At 45.5% G+C, this 21908-nt stretch overlaps 1 protein-coding gene across 2 annotated transcripts; it reads left to right on the forward strand.

Moving 5' to 3' along the window:
* Positions 1–335: 335 nt before the first annotated feature.
* SLC22A7 (solute carrier family 22 member 7) lies at positions 336–16109 on the forward strand. 2 transcript variants are annotated; one of them, XM_062573453.1, is made up of 10 exons: positions 336–713; positions 2995–3098; positions 9081–9235; positions 10382–10550; positions 11888–12005; positions 13318–13427; positions 13515–13729; positions 14239–14347; positions 15662–15869; positions 16032–16109. In XM_062573453.1, the coding sequence occupies exons 1-10, from the start codon at positions 336–338 to the stop codon at positions 16107–16109; spliced, it is 1644 nt and encodes a 547-aa protein (XP_062429437.1). The 2 variants fall into 2 exon arrangements, with proteins under 2 accessions (XP_062429437.1, XP_062429438.1); XM_062573454.1 differs by having other exon boundaries at positions 15662–15868; positions 16046–16109.
* Positions 16110–21908: the final 5799 nt, after the last annotated feature.

A 21908-nucleotide genomic window follows, 5' to 3' on the forward strand; every position in this document is an offset into this window, starting at 1 on the left:
GCCCTTCCCACAGCTTTCTTTCCTAATGTGAGTTTCCCTCTCAAAAAAACAAAACAGGAGGGCTCTAAAAAGGTCTCTAAAAGGAGAAGGTGTCTTGTGCTGAGTCCACTTGAAATGGATATGCTTTGTGCATGCAGGATGATTTCTTTGGCTCTACCCCAAAAGGAGAGTGTCACTATCGGGATATCAACCTTTCAGCGAGGTCTCAAAGTCCAAGGAAGTGGCTGCATGAAAAGCCACATGAAGTTGAGCTCCAGGAACGGAGACCATTCTTCAAGCTCATGTCGCTGCTCCTTGGTACTTAGCTGCTTTGAATGGCAAACTCCATAGAAAAGATGAAATTTGAGGATCTCTTGCTAGAAACTGGTGGCTTTAGCCGATTCCAAATCTTGATTTTGTTTCTCCTCTGCTTCCCAAGAATCAACCTTCCCATGCATTTCCTGCTGCACAATTTTCTTGCTGGTACTCCCTCTCATCACTGTGCTATTCCACATCAGAAGGCATTTGAGAACCTCACCACAGAGGAGCTTCTACTCATCAGCATCCCCCGGGAACCTGATGGCACCTTCAGGTCCTGTGAGATGTTCTCGCAGCCTCAGTTCTACCTGCTGCTCAATTCCTCACTGCAGCCAGAAAATGACTCGATTATTGAGGACTGCAAGCACGGATGGGTCTATGACCACTCACAGTTTACCTCCACCATAGCCACTCAGGTAATCCCTTGCATTTGATCTAGATGAAAATGAAATTAGCTCAGTGTGTTGAGGAGCAGATGGAGAACTATCTCCTAGGTGTACAGAATCAGAAGGGAAACGTTTTATTTTAATCATCATTTGAAATGATCTGTTTAGAGAAGATGACCTGGGATGGGAAAACTCTCTGAAGCTGAGAATTAGAACTCAACATTTATCATTATGAGCATCTCAGTTTTTCCAGTGAGATGGAGATGGAGAGATAGTGAGACAGAGGGTGCCATGGGATTTTCTGTCTTGGACCACATGGCATTTGCATGTGGTTGTACCTTGTAAGGATTTCATCTGAGCCCATGACTCATGACTTTTCTGATTTTCCAAAGACTTTTATAACTCCTATTCCCTTGGCCACATCTGGTCCTGGATTTCCCCTCTTCTTCCTAGGATTGCCATGCCTATCTTCCACTTTGCTTTTTCTCTGTTCCCTTGGCATAGTTTCAATGTTTCCCGTTTGTCTGGTTATGTCCATGGCTAGGACGACAAGCAAGGCAGAGGGGTAAGTGGGTTCCCCTGTGACAGGGAACAGCATTTGCTCACAGCGCTATCCCATTGCTGCTTAGAAAACACTGGTGCTTGTAGGGGAGCCCTGGGGATGAGGCAGCCAGTGGGCACTGGACCAGCAGGGAGGCAAAATGGAAAGGGAAGAATGGCACTGACTGCAGAGAGGTGGGAGGGGGACATCAAGGAGGGTGGACACAGAAAGTAGGATGCAAGAGGTCAAAAACAAGGCTCCTGGACCACAGACTAAAAGAAGTAGGCTTAGGCCACTGATAATGGCAAGGTGAAGACGATGCTTCCAAGGAGGTGGGGAAGAAGCGGCTGCTGAAGGCTACCCTCCAGAATGGGGACAAGCACCCTGGAGACACTGTGGGCATCACCCTGACAAGTGCCAGCTCCATCCTCATGCATTATGCCAGCCAGCAGAGGAGTGTTCAGCAGCCATGCGGCAGGTCCCATGGCAAGAGTCTGTATGGAGCTGGCGTGAATAAGCAGAGACAGTGAAGCCTAGCAGCAGGTGCTTATCAAGCCCATTAGGTGCTGTCTAGCGAGCCAGAGCAGAATGAGAGTTTTGCTGCATCAGGACCATTTGTGCAAAGCCCCAAATCATGGTTCCCTCATCCTCCTGAAAGATGTTTCCCCGATTTAGGAGACTGTCAATCCAGTTACAAGAGGTTCCTGCCATCAGCCAAAAAACGCACTGTCCAGGGGCTCCTCTCTGAGACCCGGCGTACTGGCTAGTCATAACCTTGAGCCTACCCCAGGTGCCCGCCTGTCAAACATTAACCACCAAGCTAGGGCTGTCTGACAGTGATACCTCTGGATGTTAATACTTTACTGACAGGCTGTAACTTTCCTTCCTTGGAAGATGGCCCAGCGCAGAGGGGATCTTGGGGAAAAGGACAATTTAGTCAGACAAAGGGACTTTCTCCTTTCTCTGGAGACTTTTGCTTGTGCAGCAAAAAAAAAGCTCAAATACTGGCTCATTTTCACAGAGATTATGACACTGGGTGGATGATTAGCTTAAGTTTTGCCAAGTTACGCAGATATAGAAAATTAACACTGCAACTTGACCAGGGAGCACTACAATGATTAACGACATTTGCATCTCCAAGAAAGTAAGATGATGATCATTAATTTATTGAAGAAAAATGTCTAGACTACCGTCTCAGAAAAAAATCAGTAAGTGCATGTCAGGACAACTATTTGGCCCAACTCTTCCTCTGTCCTCCTCCCTCTCGACACAGACAGCTTCAAAGGAAATTGGTAAAAGAACAGTAACTGGCTATCAACAAGGTGTCCCCTACCAAAGGCTGTGACACAGCTCACTGCAACATGGCACCCCACAAAAGCCCATCTCACCAGGCCAAGCCCTGGAGCATCTAGAGCACAAGAAAAAACCAGTGAAGTGAGGCAGGGCAAGCTGAGAGCAGATGCCATGGGGGTCAGCAGAGGGAAAAGGGACCTCTTCATGATGAGTGGTCCCCAAGAAAGTTTTCTGATACCCAGCAAGTGTCCACAGAGAGACTGTCATGGTGGGGCTAAGTATCTGGGAGGCCTCTGAGTTTTATGAGGCTCTGGCAATGTCCTATGTGAAGTTTAGTATAGCGTCCTACTTTTCACTCAGTCAAGTTTCACTGATATAAGCTGCAAGACCCCATGACAGATTGCTGGTGGGAAGGGGAATGAGAAGGTGACAGAGGCTGAACTGGGCACTAATAGTCATTTTGGCCTTGTGTTTTAGTGGGACCTGGTGTGTGAGCAGCGCGGACTGAACCAAGCGACTGCAACATTCTTCTTCATCGGTGTTACAGTGGGGGCTGTGATCTTTGGATACCTTTCAGACAGGTTTGACCCTTTTCAGACTCTTCCCCTTCCTCTCTCTCCAGCCCCGGGCTTCGGTTTCGTGACAAAACCTTCACAAACTGGTGACCTGCAGAAGACAATTAGAGAGGCAGAGAAAGCAGAAAACACAGTTGTGAAGGGAGAATTCAGACCCTCCAGTGAAAACTGATTAAAGTCATATTGAGAAGCAACATAGAGACTGAACAGTAGGTGCAGGCCCTACCTGCTTTGTAGAGCAGCCCATTGGGAGCCCACCAGAGAAGTAATTCTGGCCTCAGTTTGTAGTAAGATGCACTGCAGCAGCGACAACATTGTTGTTGTCAGCACTGTAGTAAAAGCAAAAAAATCCACTGTCTTTGAGACAGAATTCAGAAAAGGAGACCTGAAATCTCCTTTTCTCCTAAAATCTCTAAAATGGAGAAAGTTCTTTAAAGCAAAGCCAAAACAAACTGCTGAAAGAGTTAAGTCTTTGAAAGATACATGGAAATCAGTTTAGGACACTCAAATAAGGGGCTTGGAGCAAATGCAAGCCATGTCTGAAAAGAGAGTCTCAAGAAAGCAAAAACTGACTGTAGTTCCTAGAGAAGCAGAGTCAAGGAAGTTATAAGCAAGGTGGCATTCCTCTAGGAAGAGCTCAGGTAATTTCCTCAGGTATTCCTGAGGAAAACAGGAATAAATCCTACTGGTCTGGAGTCTCCTTCTCTGGAGATATTCAAAACGCATCTGGATGTGATCCTGTCTAACATGCTTTAGGTGACCCTGCTTGAGCAGGGGGTTGGACTAGATGATCTCCAGAGGTCCCTTCCAACCTCAATCATTCCATGATTCTGTGGTTGAACGTTAAAATGTTATAGGATAAGCCAGAAAAGAGTCAAACAACTCAGAAAGGGTACAAATTAAGAAATTGGTTGTTGTTTTGGGTTTTAGGTTTGGGTTTTTTTCTTATTTTTCCTCCCAACAGCAGAACTAGGAAAGGTACTAGAAAATACGTAATGCAAACATACGGTCAGGATGTGCTGTTCACTCTGCCCTGTTCCTTACTCAGTATCTGAGTTTCCTGCAAAGGCAACTACTTGGTTCCTCAGAAGAACATTTGTGTAGAGCAGACTGCAAAACCACCACGTCACAGAAGCGAACCAGCCTCACGATATGTGCACCCCAGCAACTTAGTCCTGAAGATGGAAGCTGTTATATCCATGTCTCTGCACGTATCGGTATTCTTGTACAAGCACCTCAGACACCTGGCTGGTTTTTGAACTATGAGCCTCGGCTATGTATCTATAAAGGTTTTACAGCACAGTTAGAAGGAAAGAAATTCAGAGTCAGGAAAAGCAGCAGGATAAAATAAGGCAGAAGAGAATGTCTCTGCTAGAGCAAAAGGTATAGAAATGAAGAATAAATTGCTTTTCAAAGTCTATATGATGGAGAGTAAATGATCACAGCTTAAAAGGAGCACCAGGGAAATAATAAGGCTATAGAGGAGGACACAAATTTCCTGCATTTGTGCTCACACAATTTCACAGTGGGGAAATGTGTCGGGGTGGGTGTTTGAGTTGGAACCTTCTCATTAGAAGATCCATCTTGAAATGTGCTGGTTGAAGAAGGCTTGGAGAAAATAGAGTGACTAACAGTAAACTTCCAAGGTCAGGAAGTAGTTGTCATGGAATCCTACAGAGACTTCAGGAAGAAAGAGCTGGAATACTGGTGGCAGAGGACTGGGAAGGTATCACACATCCAATCTTTTTTTAAATTGGTTCCAAGAGAGATCTAGGGAACTATCAGCCAGGCACCGTGAAATCTATCTGTACTGGGCAAATCAGTAGAAACTGTTCTGAAAAACAGAATCAGTGGGCATATGGACAGATATGATATGCTGGTAAAAGACCAATGCCTTAAAAATACTTTGGATTTGAAGGTGCTAACAGGCATGTGAACAGAGGAGGCACATCTACTTGGATTTCAAGAATTTTTCTTACCAAAGCCTCTTAAAGAAGCTAAGCTGCCCTAAGATAAGAAGGAAGGTCACCGCATGGCTAAATAATTGATTAAAAATCAGAGAAAAAAGTGGGAGGTATAAGTTGTTACAACAGAAGAAGTCACTAGTGGAGAGTTTGTGGGAATCTGCTTGAGTATGTGTGCTGTTCAGCATATTCTTACCTGATCTGGAGAAGGAGTGAATGAGGAGCTGATGTTGTTTGGAGATGTTTAGAGTTATCTAGACTTGTGAAGATGAGGTCTGAGTGTGGAGAGCTGCAGAAAGACCTTATCAGGTTCTGTGACTAGGTGGGAAATAGAAGACAAAATTTCAGGGTAGATGAATGTAAACAAACAACTTCATGTTTAAAATAAAGATTTCTGAACTGACTGTAACTGCTCAGGATTTGGGATTATGACATACAGTTCCAGGCAACTATCAGCTCAGAAATGAGTAGTGACTGGGCAAGCAAATAAAAAAACCCCAAGAATTGCTAGGAAAGGAAGAGAAAATTGAAGGGAGCATCCCTGAGTCACAGTATGTAAATCCATGGTGGCCCCACATCGCAAATATGGTGTGCAGTTTTGGTTCCCCTTCTTCCTCCTCCTGATCTCAAAAGCATATAGTAGAACTGGAGAAAATTTGGAGAAGCTAATAAAGACGACCAGATTATGCCATGGCTTAGAATCATAAAATCACAAAATCAGTAAGGTTGGAAGGGACCTCTGGAGATCATTTAGTCCAACCTCCCTGCTCAGCAGGGTCACCTAGAGCATGGTAGACAGGGTTGCATCCAGACGGGCCTTGAAGATCTCCAGAGAAGGAGACTCCACAACCTCTCTGGGCAACCTCTTCCAGTGCTCCGTCACTCTCACAGGGAAGAAATTCCCCCTCACGGTCAGGTGGAACTTCCTGTGCTTCAGTTTGTGCCCGTTGCCTCTTGTCCTGACACACGGGACAGCTGAAAAGAGTTTGTCCCCATCCCCTTGACACCCTCCCTTCAGGTATTTATACACATTGATAAGATCCCCCCTCAGTCTTCTCTTCCCCAGGCTGAAGAGGCCCAGCTCTCGCAGCCTCAGAGGGCAGGTGCTCCAGCCCTCTCATCGTCTTTGTAGCCCTACGCTGGACTCTCTGCAGTAGCTCCATGTACTGGGGAGCCCAGATCTGGACGCAGTACTCGAGATGAGGCCTCCCCAGGGCTGAGTAGAGGGGCAGGATCACCTCCCTCGACCTGCTGGCAACAGTCTTCCTAATGCAGTCTAGGACACCATTGGCCTTCTTGGCCACAAGGGCACATTGCTGCCTCATGGGCAATCTGTCATCCACCAGCACTGCCAGGTCCTTCTCTGCAGAGCTGCTCTCCACAAGGTCAGCCCCCAGCCTGTGCTAGTGCCTAGCGTTATTTTTCCCTAGGTGTAGGACTGCACTTGCCCTTGTTGGACCTCAGGAGGTTCCTCTCCGCCCAACACTCCAGCCTGTCCAGGTCTCTCTGAATGGCAGCACAGCCCTCAGGTGTCTCAGCCACTCCTCCCAGTTGTGTATCATCAGCAAATGTGCTGAGGAGGCACTCCATCCCCTCATCCAGGTCATTGATGAAAAAGTTGAACAGGATGGGACCCAGTCCTGAGCCCTGGGGGACGCCACTAGCCACAGGCCTCCAACTAGACTCCACACCACTGATGACAACCCTCTGAGCTCTGCCTTTCAGCCAATTTTCAATCCACCTCACTGATCGTTCTCAATCTACCAATTAGATAGACCAGGACCCTTCGGTCTGCTAAAAACGGTTTGATAGCCATCTGTGCCCTCGGGAGCAACCCGGAGCAGAGCTGACTGGGCACTGACCAGGCAAGCTACTTAGTCGCAGTGCCCAAGGGAGAGCAGATCACACGAGGAGAGACTTGCAGCCTCCTAACAGCAGCAGGAGCAATGCACAGAGGATAAATTTGGCAAATTCTTTTTCCTGTATTAAGCAGGAAGGGTTTTTCTTTTGTTTATATTTTCATCTGTTTCCTCTGTGGACTCGTGATTTGGGATTTAAGCCAGAACTCCTACAAGCCCCACATTTATGTATGTTTGTGCTTGATTTCCCCTCTCTCCTAAGATGCTTTGCTAGGGACATGGGGTGGAAGGGTAAGTGCAGCATTTGCTTCAACGGTGGCAGAGAAGATGTGTGGTAGGAATGGGAAAGTCTTCAGAAAGCAAGTTGAGTTACAGCAGGTAAACCATAACAAGCAGGTCAAGCATGTTGTGTTAGTTTGCCACAACACTCCAGAGGCAGTCAACTGCCACTGCCACCCACGACCTCCAGCACCCACGCAGATCCCATGTTTATTCTTTCCTCTCTATGCTTGCTCTTCATAGTCTTCACTCATCTGCCTTTGGTTTTACCTGTGTTGGCCCCCTCAAGTCCTAGGTTTACCCAAGGATATGGGTAATTCCTACAGAAGCTGATTCCTCCACTATCTGTTTATTCATGTATGTATGAATTCTAATTCTTAACATGCTTTTTACCCGTTTTATCAGAATCAATGCCAGACAAAAAAAAGGTTAAAATTAAATCTCAAATGTGCCTCACATCTCCCCTAAGACTTCCTATAAGTTCATGTCCCATTAGCAACCTTCCTTTTCTCTCATAGAGAAGCACTCAGAGGTCCCACTTCACTGAGACGGTAGTAATTCAAATACTTCATCCTTTAATTCTCTAGTGCCCTGGAGTGAAAACCATCCGATCATGGCATTTTGTTACAGTTCATCTTGTTATTTGTTCTAAACTTCTTCTACAAATGTGTGGATTAGAGAACAGATCTTCCAACAAATTTTACCCTCGTAACCTCTCCAAGAGTCTTCACTGTGAACATGTATCTCTGAAAAATATATATATACTTTTTTTTTTTTTTTTTTTTTGCTATTGCCTGCTCTTTTCCAAACAGGCCTTTCGCAGCTTGTTTGTTGGCCGTACAACTCTCTGGCAAATTTACAGACTGTGATACTTATGAAAAGAGCTCTAAAGCCAGAACTGGGTCACAATTGCAGTTCCCAAAGACTGAACATTACCTACTGACTGGATTGATTTACTAGTCCGCTTTGAACATAAACTTTCTTCATATGCAGTGCTTATGCTCATCAGCAGACCCTCTCTATTCTTGGATGATTTCTGGGTATAATGGCATTCCTCTGACTGCCCTTCCACAAAGACCCTGATGGTTTTGTTTTTGTTAATATCTTCACTGAAACCTCAATACTATGCTCCATTTTAGTTTTAGATTTTCATGGGTTGGGTAGAAGCACATACACACATTTCTGTGCATGTGTATAAAAATATGTATTTATAGTGTGTATTTGATTTTCTGTATTTCTCCACACTACATCTGAAAGGGACATCAGGGGCCAAGTGGTCGTATCACTTCCAAAACCCTTAGTAAAGGACCTCCTGGAGGGTTTCTCATTGGTTCCTTTGGAGATAGGGGCTATTTGCACATGGGGGCTGACAAATCGTTTCCTTCTCTTTTCCTTCAGGATCATTGTTTTTGTTTTGGGGTCTAGCGCAAGTGTCATGTGTTTTTCTCCTCTTCTTCCTTGGGAGCAGAGATGGTGACTGGTCCCGAGGGAGCCACAAGAGGAAAAGATGTTGAGCTGAGAAGCTGTTGGAGGGATTAGGGTATAACAGCAGCATGAGTTTTCAAGCTGACATCATGCATTTGATTGTGGCATTGATGGGACAGCCCAGTGTGTCAGCTTTTTGATCAATACTGCTGCTTCCTCTGGAGAGTCTCATGGCTGATGCTCACGGTGCAGGTTGCCCCTCTGAATGAGGTTGTGCCACTGTGGCACAGGCTGCATCCAGAGCCGTTTCCTCCTCTCTAGGCCATTGCACTGCATCTTTTGCTTTTCACAAAGCAGGTGATATTTTTATTGGCCTCCTCAGGTCTCTGCTTTGCCCCATTTCAAACCCTGCTCCTGGGACAGGTTTCCAGCTGCTGCAACGCAGCCTGTGCTTGTGGCAGGTATGGCCGGAAAACTATGCTCCTGGTGTCACTGGTGTGCTCGGTCATATTCGGGATGCTGAGTGCCGCCTCCACCTCCTACAGCATGCTGGCTGTCACACGGACCCTCACCGGCGTGGCCCTGAGCGGCATCTCCCTTATCATATTGCCTTTGGGTAAGTAAGTGTGAGGGTTGCACAGGGAGATGTTCGGCAGGCAGTGAAAGCTTAGGTGGGGACATCTGTACCAGTTGGGGCAAAACAAGTAGGAACAGGAGTTTGGAAATTGTTACGTAGGCTATTTCACTATGGGCAACCAAGAGAATAAGAAGCCCTTATACAAGGATCCCAAAATGGGCATTTACTGTTAGTCTCATTAATGCTTCACAGTCTAAGCAACATATAATCAACTGGTTTTTATTAGTTCTGCTGCAACATTAACACTTATGAACCATATTACCCAATTTCACTTAAGGATCGTTAGTATTAAAATAAAAACATAGACGAAAGTATTTACCTCTTTCCTCTAATATCGAGTTCTCACCGTTCAAGCACATTGTTGAGGCTGTTCATCAGGATGCCCAGGTCTTCAGCAGAAGGAGGATGGTGTGTCACTTCTGGGGTGTTTTTTCCTTCTCCGTCTTGGCTTTGCTTGGAGTTGTTTTTATATGCTCCAAATCTGTATTTTTCAAAGGGGGGGGGGTCAGCACCACAAAAATCATGCAAAGCTAAGGAAAACCAAAGCTAAAAAAACTAATTAATAATATAACTAAAAGAAGTTCCAAAGCTCAGGGTACCCAACACACACTGGAACATTGGATGATTTTGCTGATACAGTTAGGACACACTAGGCAAGAATCATCAGATCCTAGAACGACTTACAGGTGCGGCAAAAATTTCCAGAATTTTTGCAGATATAGTCAGAATCAAGGTAAAAGGGGCTCAAGACTGAACAAGTCCACGCCAGGCCCGACAAATCCCAATGCCTGCTATGGCTGATTATTATTGTAAAGGTTGAAGTCTATTTCTAGCAGGTGGCACAGTGGGCCACAGGGCTACGAGGCAAAGTGGAGCACTGTGATTCTTATTATTTTGTCCAGTATTTCTTCTTTCAAGGGTATACTTTAGTTGCTTACAACTTTGCCAGAGGCTAACCTTTTTGGATGAACTTTTTAAATGTGGCAAACATCAACCAAGTGGTGGAACTTTCCCGGAGAAAAAGGTACCAGGGAACTTGTGTCGCTTTGCCCTTGTTACAAGGCCCTGCACACCTTTTCCTGGAGAAGTCCTGTGTCCCGGCTGAATGTTGCCTTCCTATTGCAGGGATGGAATGGGTGGACGTGCAGCATCGCACCCTCTCAGGGATCCTGACTAGCATCTTCTGGAGCATCGGGAACATGCTGCTGGCCCTGATAGCATACTTGGTGCGGGACTGGCGCTGGCTGTTAGTGGCCGTGACTTCACCTTGCCTCCTGAGCATCGTCTGCTTGTGGTGAGTGCATCAAGGTGTGGCCTGCTGGACTGGTGGGGATGGGAGCAGGTTGTGATTTTCCAGGCATAGCTGCTCTTGAAAACCTGAGTGGCCCAGGTTTCGTCCCTCCTGAAAAGGAGCCACACCACACCACACACCATGGCTTTTCAAATGAGGAGAGGCAGGAGTGGGGCTGAGGCCAGGCATTCAGGGGACAGTGGGATGCTCCATGAAGGGACAAGATTTGGTACTGAAAGCAAATGGAACATTTTGACGAACGTATGGCTTCAGTAGAACTCTTACCGTATATTCATTCAAGGTTTTAAGTTCTATGTTAAAAGATATCCATTTGTTTTCACCTGGAAAGTGCAAAGCAACAACCAGGGGAGCAAGCAGCAGCTTAGGGAACACATATTGCCTTCACACTCCTACTCTACCCCAAAAAGCAGCAGAAGTTGGATGTCTCTGCTGCAAGCAATTAATGGTTCACCTTATCAAAGATCTCCACGTGTCAGGAAAGGATAAGCACTTGTCATGTCTTGACAGAACCAAAGGGCCTAGATGTAGAGCCACAAAAATGAAGTGACAGGAGAGGCAGAGTGAGAAGAGGTACAGTCTTCCCACCAACTCTGCAGGCTGCTCAACTGCAAGGCTCCGTGGGAACAGTGGTAGTACTTCTTTTTCCCTTTCTCTCAGGGGACAGACTTGGGTGGACTCAAGTCCAAAATTAAGGAGCTGCAAATGCTGATTTATGGTGATGGCTTGATCTTTTACTGGAACAGATGGAAAATTAAGAGACACAGGCCCACATCTAGCATAGGTCTGCTAAGGAGACCTCTCAGATGTGCAAACTAGCTCTGCAACAACACAGCACTCCGTGTCCTTCGCTAATTAGCACGGCTACTTCTTTAGTGGTCCTAGCCAGCTGACTATCTTGTGCAAAAAGTTTTCATTATGGTAAGAAACAAACAATCTTATTAATCAACAAAACGAATATGAAACATAACCACAAAGAGCTCACAAAGTCCTTTTTATGCAGTCATTTTTTATATCCTACAATTTTAAAGATTAAAGAGTCGCAAAAAGCATGCATCTCAAAATATAAATTCTTTGGAGCCAATTTTAATTTATTACAACTGGAAATTCTTACCAGTTCAGAAAATCCAAGCTTTGATCAAGGATCATATTATATATATGTGTGTGTATATGTATAATAAATATTTATATAGATAATATAAATGTAGTTATTTCCAGTCGAAGTCTCACAGAAAAGACCCTCTCTCTTTGGCCAGGGTCATGTATGTGGGCTGGAAAACACGGAGTGCCAATGGGAATGCTGTCTTCTCTCCTCACACCAGGTGGGTCCCAGAGTCTGCTCGGTGGCTCATAGCCAACGGCAAAGTGAAACAAGCTCACAGGCATCTGCTTAGATGTGCAAGAATGAATGGAATGAAAGACTTCACTGTCTCACCAGAGGTGAGAACCTGAAGATTCAGATGCACGTTCTTCTTTTCTCTTTTTCCCTTTCTATTTTATTTCTATTTGATACCTGAAGCAACTCTCAGCCTGCTGTGTGATCTGTGGGGTGCTGTGATCCACATGCTGGATCCATGCTGGAAAGCAGTTACAACTATCCCTAAAAAGAAAGCATCAGCTTATCTCATTGAGGCTTCCTTCAGTAGAAGGATCTCTCCATTTATTATTGCCATGACAAGAAGCCTCACTGTACTGGATGCTGGTCTAAATATCCAGTGAGAGAAAAGCACAGCATGGAAAAATAAGTAGAGGCATCACTCCTCTAACAGAGAGCAGAATGCGAAGGCTCACGAGCAACTTATGCAGCTTTTGTCCTGTGATTTGTAACCTGATCAGAAGGTCAGTTTTAACTGTCCTACCCTGCATTTGCTGATGACTCTTGGACATGCTGAGGCAATGCTGTCCACAGTGGCATTCATCTCTCCCAGGGATGGGTGTCCACAGTGTAGCTGTCTGTAGAGTCTTTCAGAGGCTAATTGAATAGGGTCAATGGAGGTTAGCATGCGATTCTTCTGACCAAATGTAGTTGTCTAGGATAAAAATGACTCACGGACTTCTTTAATGAGATCTCCATTAACTCTACAGTAAGCCTAGGGCTACTAGCTTACATATAGTTGCCAGTATCACAGACCTTTGGTTGCATGGATCTCGAGTGTCTTGGTCATTCAACAGAATTGTAGAAATTCTCCTGTTACTTACTTTAAAAAGAATTGCTGAAAGACTTTATGAATAGACACTGTCTTCTTCCCTGTAGGCAGCTTCACTTCTCAGTGCCTGCCTTTTTTATATACTGTATTTATATAAACATACATATTAACAATCATACTTTATATAAATATACTTAAAAGAACAGTGCATGCTGTTCATGGTTAGCTGCTGACTACAACCTGACAAAACGGCAGACAGCCATGTGGGTAAGAGGGTGGAACTGACCGACATTGACTTTGCTGACACCATGATCACCATTTTGCTGAGATCCTTTTTGCCATCTGGGATATTTGGGTAGGAAAAGAGATGGGGCCAGGAGAACAGGAAGAGATCTAAAAATATATAGAGAAAATCTATAAAAACACATAGGAAGACTTGCCTCTGAAAACATATGTCCAGAGAATTGTTCTGAAATGAGAACGTGTAGAAAACCCCAGCTGGTGTTGCAGCAGGGATGGGCATGAGCCCCAGCCCATCTAGGGCTCCATGTTTGGATCCCAGAAGTTCAGCAGTTGAGCTATTTCCTTCTTTCCACCTCTCTCAGGCCCTCAGAAGGATGACAACAGAGAAGAAGTCAGGAGAGAGTTACTCCTACATCAGCCTGTTCAGGACGCCAGTCCTGAGGAAGATCTCTCTCTGCTCTGGTGCTGTGTGGTAAGCAGTGACACTCTGCACAGGGGATTTGTCCTGCAATTCCCTGTCTGGATTTCTCTAATTCCCATCTCCACACACTCCTTGCAGGTTTGGCGTTGCCTTCTCTTATTATGGCATGAGCATGAACCTAACTGGTTTTGGACTCAATATGTATCTCTCCCAGTTTGTTTTTGGCATCATTGAGATTCCAGCTAAGCTGATGATGTATGTGCTGGTGAATCAATTTGGACGACAACAGAGTCAGGCGTGGACACTCATACTAACCGGACTGTGCATAGGAGCCAACATCATCATTCCCAAGTGTGAGATACTCCTCTGCTGTATGCGGTACTTGCTAAAAATGGAGACCTCCATTCAGTGCACTGCTAGAGAAGGAGAATGGGAGATCTTCTCCACAGGCAACTCTGTACAGAGATGCCTTCTACCTACAAGGGTAATACTGGGACAAGGTTGCTAATGTGGGCCAGTCTGAACATCTGGTGGCAACAGATGGTCTCCAGTCACTGTGAGGCAGCTAGTCAGGGTCCAGAGATGGCCAAATTAAGTGTCCATCTTATTACAGACACTGTCCAATGAAAAATGCTGGGACCCATCCTTTCACCAGTTCAACTCCCACTTGGGCTAATAATTTGTCACCAAATTTACTCATCCAGCCTTTAGAGGCAGCAGCTCCAGGCCTATATAGCTTTCTACTTTGTCTGTAGAACCTCTGAATCTTCTCCCCTACTTTACCTGAGGCCACAACAACCTTCTTTCTAGAAGCTTTTTGACTTTTTGACCACTGGCATAAGTGTGTGTTCTTTCCTCCTAGCTTTCACCTCTGTGCGCTCTGTAGTAGCCATTATGGGCAAAGGTTTCTCAGAATCTGCGTTCACTACTGTCTTCTTGTACACCTCTGAGCTCTACCCCACCATACTGAGGTAAGAGATGACGCTCACCTGAGCGCACAACCAGACCTTCTGCAGAGTGTCACCCTCAGGTCTTTGACATCAGCACAGCAGGACAGGCTGTTAGCTAGACTGCAGAGCTGGCACCTTACCTCTAGAAGTAGCAAGGTCTAAGGACTACACATAGTCATGAAAAAGAGAGCTACTCTTTGTTGGTCTCAGTTATGTCAGGTAGGTTATGCCTAAAGGGAGATGTATTGAAAGATGATGGGTATTTTGTGCAGGAAGATTTTTGAACTCAGTAAGGAATCTATGCTTAGCAAAGCCTTAATTCTCTGGGAGAATCCACCAAAAACTGTTATAAGAGCAAGAGAAAAATCATTTGAAATATTGAGTTTTATAAGGGCCATGTACTACAAGTTTGACAGTCTTCTGGCCTATAGATGATACAAAAGCAGGGATTTTCTAGCCTTTCAGGATGAAAATAGTTATTTAAAAGATCTTCAGGTAATGGTGACATAAGATTTAGCAGAAGCGTGGTTTGAGATACTGCTGAGGATGGTGGAGGGAATTAACCTTCACTGGTCTGTTGTGTGTGGGGAATGATGCATATTTAAACCAGACTGGGCACATCGTCCTGCTACTTTTCTTCTCAGATAGGTCTGTATTTTTATGCACTGAAATGTGTTGACAGGTAAAGGCAAAACTCCTCCCCCTCTCTCTATCTCTCTGCCATACTTTCTCTGCATATGCACAAGCAGGTCCTGCAATCCTTGTTTAAAGTGCAAAATGCCATCCTTTCACTGCAAATTAATGAGTGGAATCAGTCCCAGGTTCTATTTTTGGGCATTTCTCCAAGTTCTCCTAGGTTATAGCTACTGCAGGACCAAGGGTGCCCAAAGGAATCTGTATGGTGGCCGCCTGTCTGGAAGTACCTAGGAGATAGAGGGACATAAGTTTGCTCTCAGCAGACAAGAGGATGTGCTAGGGGGACAAGTAGAAAATACTGACAGAGTTTTAGACATTTAAAGTGGAAACAACTTTGCAGCAGATTTTATGGTGCAGAATTTGAGCTTCTGTCTCATAATCGAAATAAATCTGTTTCTCACAGCAGCTATTCTCGCTCTTTCGGAAGCATCATGACTGTATGAAGATATGAAGAGGAAAAAAAAGCCTAGAAAAAATCTAGTCGAGGAAAAAGCCTGGTGGGAGGAAGTCTTAGCACATACAGAAATATAGGGGGAAGGAGCAGAGGGCCTGTACTTAGTTCCCCAAGATCTAATATGAAGAAAGCAGCCGTTTCTTTCTTGTGGTGGCCTACACCACCATGGTGCCCTCCCTTTCCAGGCAGAACGGGATGGGATACACCTCCTTTGTGGCACGCCTTGGAGGGGCTCTGGCCCCACTTGTGTTTTTGCTGGACAGCGTGTGGCGGTCTCTGCCAGAGGTGACGTACTGTGGTGTGGCGGTGTGCTGCGGCTCCGTGGCCTTCCTGCTGCCAGAGACACTGAACGTGCGCCTGCCCGAGGGCATCGAGGATGTCGAGAAGACACAGTGAGTCAGCTCCATCCCGCCCCGTGTGGGGTGTCTGCTGAGTGAGGAAGGGAGATGGCCCACTCTGGTTCTCTGCCCCTGGGTGGCAACAGATTAAGGAGCAGCCCAACGGGGATGGGGACTGTCAGGCTTCCTGGGTTTACGTCCGTTGGTCCAACATGCTTTCTCTTCTTCCAGAGTGAGAGGGCCACTACAAATCAGTGCTCCTGAGGGCAAGCCGTTACAGTCTCATCTGAAGTGAGTGCCTGCGTGGGACAGCCACGGATACAACTGCAAAACTGAGCCATGTTCCGACCTTTCAATAAAAGAGTCCTTGCTGTCCTGTAGTCTCTTTCTGCAGAGAAGCGGGGCTGAGAACATGCATAACACCAAGTTCCTTCATCTTTCAAGGTTGTGGTGGTGCATCTATTTGGGTTGTGATCTTTAGTCCAGCAAAAGTCTATGTAGTGCTCAATCTACTAATGGCATACACAATTGTCTGCCCAAGTCAGAATCTCCTTCAGTTCCTGCTGTCCTCCTTCAACAGTAGCCAGATATCCACCCAAAGGACCTCGGCTGTCTGAATTCCCCACTGCTTCTGCACTGGGTTACCCAGTAACCACTGGGTTACTTTCACCTTGGCATCTACTGCTGCCTGCAGAGACTCTGCCAGCAGGTTTAGACACAGTTTATGAGTGAGCAGCCAATCTTCTTGGGCTAACACATTCAGTCAATAGCTCAGACTAACATGCTCCCCTTCCTCACTGCTTCCACACAGGCACCCAGCAAATCTTTGCAGCTGGCAGCTGGGAGAAGAAGTGTTGGTCTCTCTGTCTCCCTGGAATAGGCTGATTCTCACATTACTGAGTTGCTATCTTCATATTCTCTGGTTTTTTTCTGAGCATTTTACACATTTTCATGGCATTATTTTTGCTCTTGACTCCTTATGCTACTGAGCGTAACCTTCTGTACACGTCACTTCTGTCTGTATTTCTGCTTTCCTTCTCTTGCATGGCTTTCCCTCACAGTGAGCATGAAGCTGGTACCTAGGGATGGGAAACAGTGTTCAGAGCCTAGTAGATCTGAACCTGTACTGTACTAGGAGGACCTAGAGGTGGACTCCTGGAGCACAAGAAGGTGTTTTGGACATGGTTAATACAAAAAAACATTCCTCGTCAGAGATACCCAGACATAGCTCCTTCGGTGGAGAAGGGCATTTGGGGCATGGCAGACTAAGCCTTATCAGTGCACCTGAGCCTTGAGAGGGCCCCTGAAGTCATGGAGGATGTTTAGGCATGCATGCAGATTGCACATGTGCATATATAGCTGGTGTCCATGGCAGACGTAGGAGGCTCCACGCGCTTTACCTTGCTGGGTGCTGAGAGCAAACAGTGGGGCACAGCATGTGCGTGTGCGTTAAGGGTTGAGGTAGTGAGTTGTGAGCTTGGAGATGTAGAAGCTCAGCCAAGACTTAGCTGGAGGTGAGGGTGACTGTGGGGAGGTCTGGAAGCTAATGGGGTGGAGAAGGTAGAGGTTGTCTCTCTGACGCTGGCTGTGGGCATTTGGAGGGTAAAATGCTGTGAACCACAGCGATGTCTAGACGATTTGGCAGCTTTGATGATGAATGTTCACTATATGGTTAATAGTCTTCTTGTGTGTGTCTATTTTACAGCATAGCAAAATGATAAAATCCCCCAGCTAGCAGGTTTTCCCCTCATCCTGGCTACTACAAAGCATTTTTCTTTATCAAGCCTTCATGATGGAATTTACTGGTCTTGGGAGAAGATTTTTTTTTAGTTGGTATCAATGACTGCCACATCTTTGGGGTTTAGGCTGTTATTGCTCAGGAGGCACTACTGGTTAACTCAAACATTTCTTTTTCTCTCAGCAGGTATCATTTTCCTTAAGGAAAGGAGGTTTGGAGCAATAGCTGTTATTGGCTCCATATGCCTATAAAGCAAAGGAGAGTAAATATAATATTTTTGTCCACATTACAGGTGCAGTAGTGCACAGCTTATCAAACAGGTTGTTCCAGTGGAAGTACAATTGAGAACAATCCTACGGCTAAAAGCTTAAATACAGTCATGTTTGAGTGGTGATAAAACTAAATGTATGAACAGGAGCAATGATGCATTTCTGTAGTCTCATGTTTGTCTTTACTTCTGTTTAATCTCCAGGTGAAACTTTTCTGGTCCTAGGTAAAAAAAAATCGAACTTGTATTTATTGTTTACCTGGTCTTACCCGCTTTTTTAACCGCTTAGCGTTGAGAGATCAGGGTTTTTCACTGATGTTTTGGAGTCTAGGGCTTACAATGTCCAGATTATTGTTGAGGCTTGAGAGTTATTGGTCTGATGAATATCATGGGATTGTGGGAATATCATGGGATTGTGGGTTTATCATTTACAGTGTGCAGTCTGTTGCTGAGAGTTTTACAATTTATAAGCTATTGCTGAAGGTTGAGGGCTTACGGTTTGTCACTCAGGGCTTATTGCTGAGGGTTTCTCAGTGACGGTTTATCATATAGTTTATTACCAAGGGCTCAAAGTTTATACAGGGTCTGTGGTTTCTTGTTTAGGGATTAGGGTTTAATGGGTTGTTGTTTAAAGGTTTACAACATACAGATTAAAAATAAACTATAAACTGTAACTCCTAAAAAATAATCTGCTCATCCTTATTTAGGATTTGTATTAAGTGGGGAGGGGGCAGGAGGAGTTTGAACATACTAGAGTTTAACCTATGAGTTCATTCAATCCCACTTATTATTGTGGGTACTAACCAAGAAATAACTGCTTGTTATGTATGTGCCATCTGCAGTGTCCCTGCACACAGTAGAAGTTGTCCGAACAAAGCGACCCGGAGTGAAGATTACACAATCGCTCTGGGACTATTCAGGGTCATATTGGGCTGCTCTCAAGCTCTCTTGGGCCATTTGAGGGTCCATGGACATCCTTTGGCATTTGCAGTACTATTCCTGTAATCTCTGAGGCTTTTCTCTGGGATTTCTCTAGGATTTTCCCTAAACACCTTGAAAGTGTTTCAGGGGTCTTCAGAGATCTTCTCTCTTCTGGGGAGGACAACTCACCCATCAACGCCAAAGCAGTTTCAGGGTTGTGACCACCCAATAATCCCTACAATGGAAGAAGGCTCAGAGGAGATGGGCAGGGCAAGGTGCCCATGAAGCTTGGGAATGGTGCAGGCACAGAGAACTGGCTTTATCTCAACATAAAGGGGGCCGGAGGACAAACTTTGTTTTAGATAAGTAGCCATAGACCAGGTGTAAATGTTTCTTCCTGAGCTGATCCAAAGAATATGAATGTCTCTCTGCGACAGCCAGACCAGCACGGGGAAAGCGAATATGTGGCTCAGCTTAACACAGAGTATAAAACCTCAACAACTAACAAAGGGATTTCAAAGAGAGCAACAGGCTTGAGCTAGCTTCAACTCAGTGATTCGGACACCCAGCATCATGACCGTGAGCATATTATAGAGACTGGTAATGGCAGTCACACTGGTATTGTGATTGAACTGTGTAAGCGTACACTTAAGTTGTGATTTCAGTATATTGCTGTATGACTCTGCCAAATCAAAACTCCTGTGTAACATCAGGTATCTTCAAAGTAAAGATTTATATTAAACTCTGCACTCTCCATATGTGTGGAATATCTAAAAGAATCTGGTCAGAGTGCTGGACTCTGACAAGGGTGTCCAGTGGTCTTCTGGAGGGGCTGTCTCCAGGATCTATGGGGCTCTTTTAGGATCCTGTGGCCATTCTCAGCTTTTCTGGGGTGGTTGCAGCCCTTCTCACAGTGCTCATGCGTATCCAGGGATTTCCAGGACTGGTCTCAGCATCTGCAGTGCTGTTGCCCAGGTCTCTGGGGACAGAACTGGCATCTCCAGAGCTAGTACCAAGGTTTGGTTGTTCAAGGTCCTGTGGGGATCTGAGAGTCTCTTGGGTGGTTCACGTTGTCCGTGAAACTGTCACCAGTGCCTCCATCTGCTGCAGGGAGCAATTGCCACACCTGGGCTGAAAGCTTCTGTGAGTAAATTGCAAACTAGCATGTTGGCATCACCATGGGGAGGTCTCCTTCCTTCACCATCAGACAAAGCCTGTGGAACGGGTTTCCCCAGAGAAATCACAGCTGTAGGCACCTCTTTCCACATTTGCCTAGGTCAACATTACTGCAGCACTCCAGTTTGGGACTGGAACCATTTGGGACTTTGGGGAAGTCTGGTGATCACAGCAGTGCTTGGTTTTAGGGGTGCTTCACAGAGGGGAACAAGGGCCTGGCATTAAAAGTAAGACTCTGCAGTAGTGGCCACAAGTGTAATACATGCCTGTCCCCTAGTCTAGTCGAAAGCTACAGCTGGAACAGCTTAGTGGGGACACCCGGACATGGAAACTTTGGGCTAGTTTCTGCTTTTCTCTGGCTAAGGGCACTAATGGCCCTGGGCACATCAATTGTGTGCACAAGCCCCTTTCAGTTGCCAGGCAGCTGGATTTCTTGTGACAATGATGCACATTTCTGTCCCTGTGCAGAGGTGCAGGGAAGGAGAGACATTTTCCGTGTCAGGTGATGTTCTGCCACGGGAGTGAGCAGGACTGGATCTGTTCTTACCCAATTTTCTTTTGTTTTCAGCTGTGTGGGCCCTGGCCACCCTCATCTCAGCTGGTGCATGCAGCTGGTGTTGCAGGTGACTGCCTGGAAGTGTGCTGCCCCCAGGCATGTGAAAGGAGACCTACGTCTGATGCCGAGGGGAAAGGCAACCTTGGCTGTATGGTAGAACACAAACATGGAGTTGGTGTAGGATGGGAGAGATAATGGGATGGATTCCTACGTTGGCTAGGTATTGCTTGGTTTGTCTTATCAATGTTGCAGGCAGCACTTTCTCAGGATGTAGAGATGCAGCAGGGTCCTCAGAGGAGAGGTGGGTCAGCCAGCCTGTATTACAGCCTGGCTACTGCCTGCTGCTGTCTACGCGGCATCCGAGGCATCGTTGCTATTGGCCAGAAGTGCAAACTAGAACAGTGATCGTTTAGTAGAATGAAGTTTGAGGGGAAAAGTCAAGGAGCAGAGTCACTTCTGCTTTCCCCTCCACCCCTTTGCATCACAGCATCACATCTTTCTGCTGCAGGACAACATCTGCCTGGCTATTTGGCAGGCACACTGGAAGGCTCAAGGTCTGCGTTTGCCCTGTACATTGCAAAGATAGTCACTGCTATGATCTGTGCTTCTGGGGAAGCAGGTGGACATGAAATCATGAGAGCTCATCCCACTTTGGAGTATGACCAGGAGCAAGAATGCAAGAGTCTGGACAGGTAAGGGGCCCTGCACTTAGCTCTTCCAATCTTTGGCCTTGCTGGACTAGCAGCACCTTTTGATGACTGCATGGACTTCTATGGGTTATAAACTACCAGGAACATAATACACTCATAAAAAATATCATGTGTGAATCTGATAAAAACAAATTACCTCAAATCTAACTGGATGCTAGATAAATCACAAAGTGCAGCTACAGCTATTTTTTGTTTGGAGATAGCTTGGAGATTTTTCCAGATTGACACTCAAAGTTGGTAAAAAGTACATGCAGAAATCTCACTGAATGGGACAAGGCTAAGCATTTGTCCCAAACATATAAAAAAAGAAAATAGGTTTTGCAGATTATTTATATTTATCCCAGATATTTTCTAAAATGAGATTTTTCCTGTCTTTGAAGCACATATCACACCTTCTACTGTTAAAGAAGAAAAGGCAGTTAACCTAAGGGGGCAGGTCATGAGCAACCTACCACATCTTTGTGGTTCCTTCAGAAAGATGTTCTTGGAAAACGTATTTCTTGGAAATACGTCATGATTTATAGCAACCAGCATAGAGTGCTATGCTGATGATATTTCTCATATAGTGTCTGCAAGGAAAATCTGGATAGTAATCAAGTTTTCATTACTGAAAGGTTTATTAAAATGTCTAAACCCTCCAGATCCTGAATTTGCAAAAATAAGATGCCTCTGGTTTGGTGCAAGCTTGTTTAAGAGGACAGGAGGAACCGTTAAAAAGAAACATT

This window comes from Rhea pennata, chromosome 3 (genome assembly GCF_028389875.1).
Source record: "Rhea pennata isolate bPtePen1 chromosome 3, bPtePen1.pri, whole genome shotgun sequence".
Classification (NCBI taxonomy): Eukaryota; Metazoa; Chordata; class Aves; order Rheiformes; family Rheidae; genus Rhea; species Rhea pennata.

Excerpts from the sequence above, each read along its gene's own strand:
- SLC22A7 (XM_062573453.1), top strand. The coding sequence starts at position 336 with ATGAAATTTGAGGATCTCTTGCTAGAAACTGGTGGCTTTAGCCGATTC. Across the intron at positions 14,348-15,661 it reads CTCTACCCCACCATACTGAG|GCAGAACGGGATGGGATACA; the intron begins GTAAGAGATGAC and ends CTCCCTTTCCAG. Across the intron at positions 15,870-16,031 it reads AGGATGTCGAGAAGACACAG|TTCTCTTCTTCCAGAGTGAG; the intron begins TGAGTCAGCTCC and ends GTCCAACATGCT.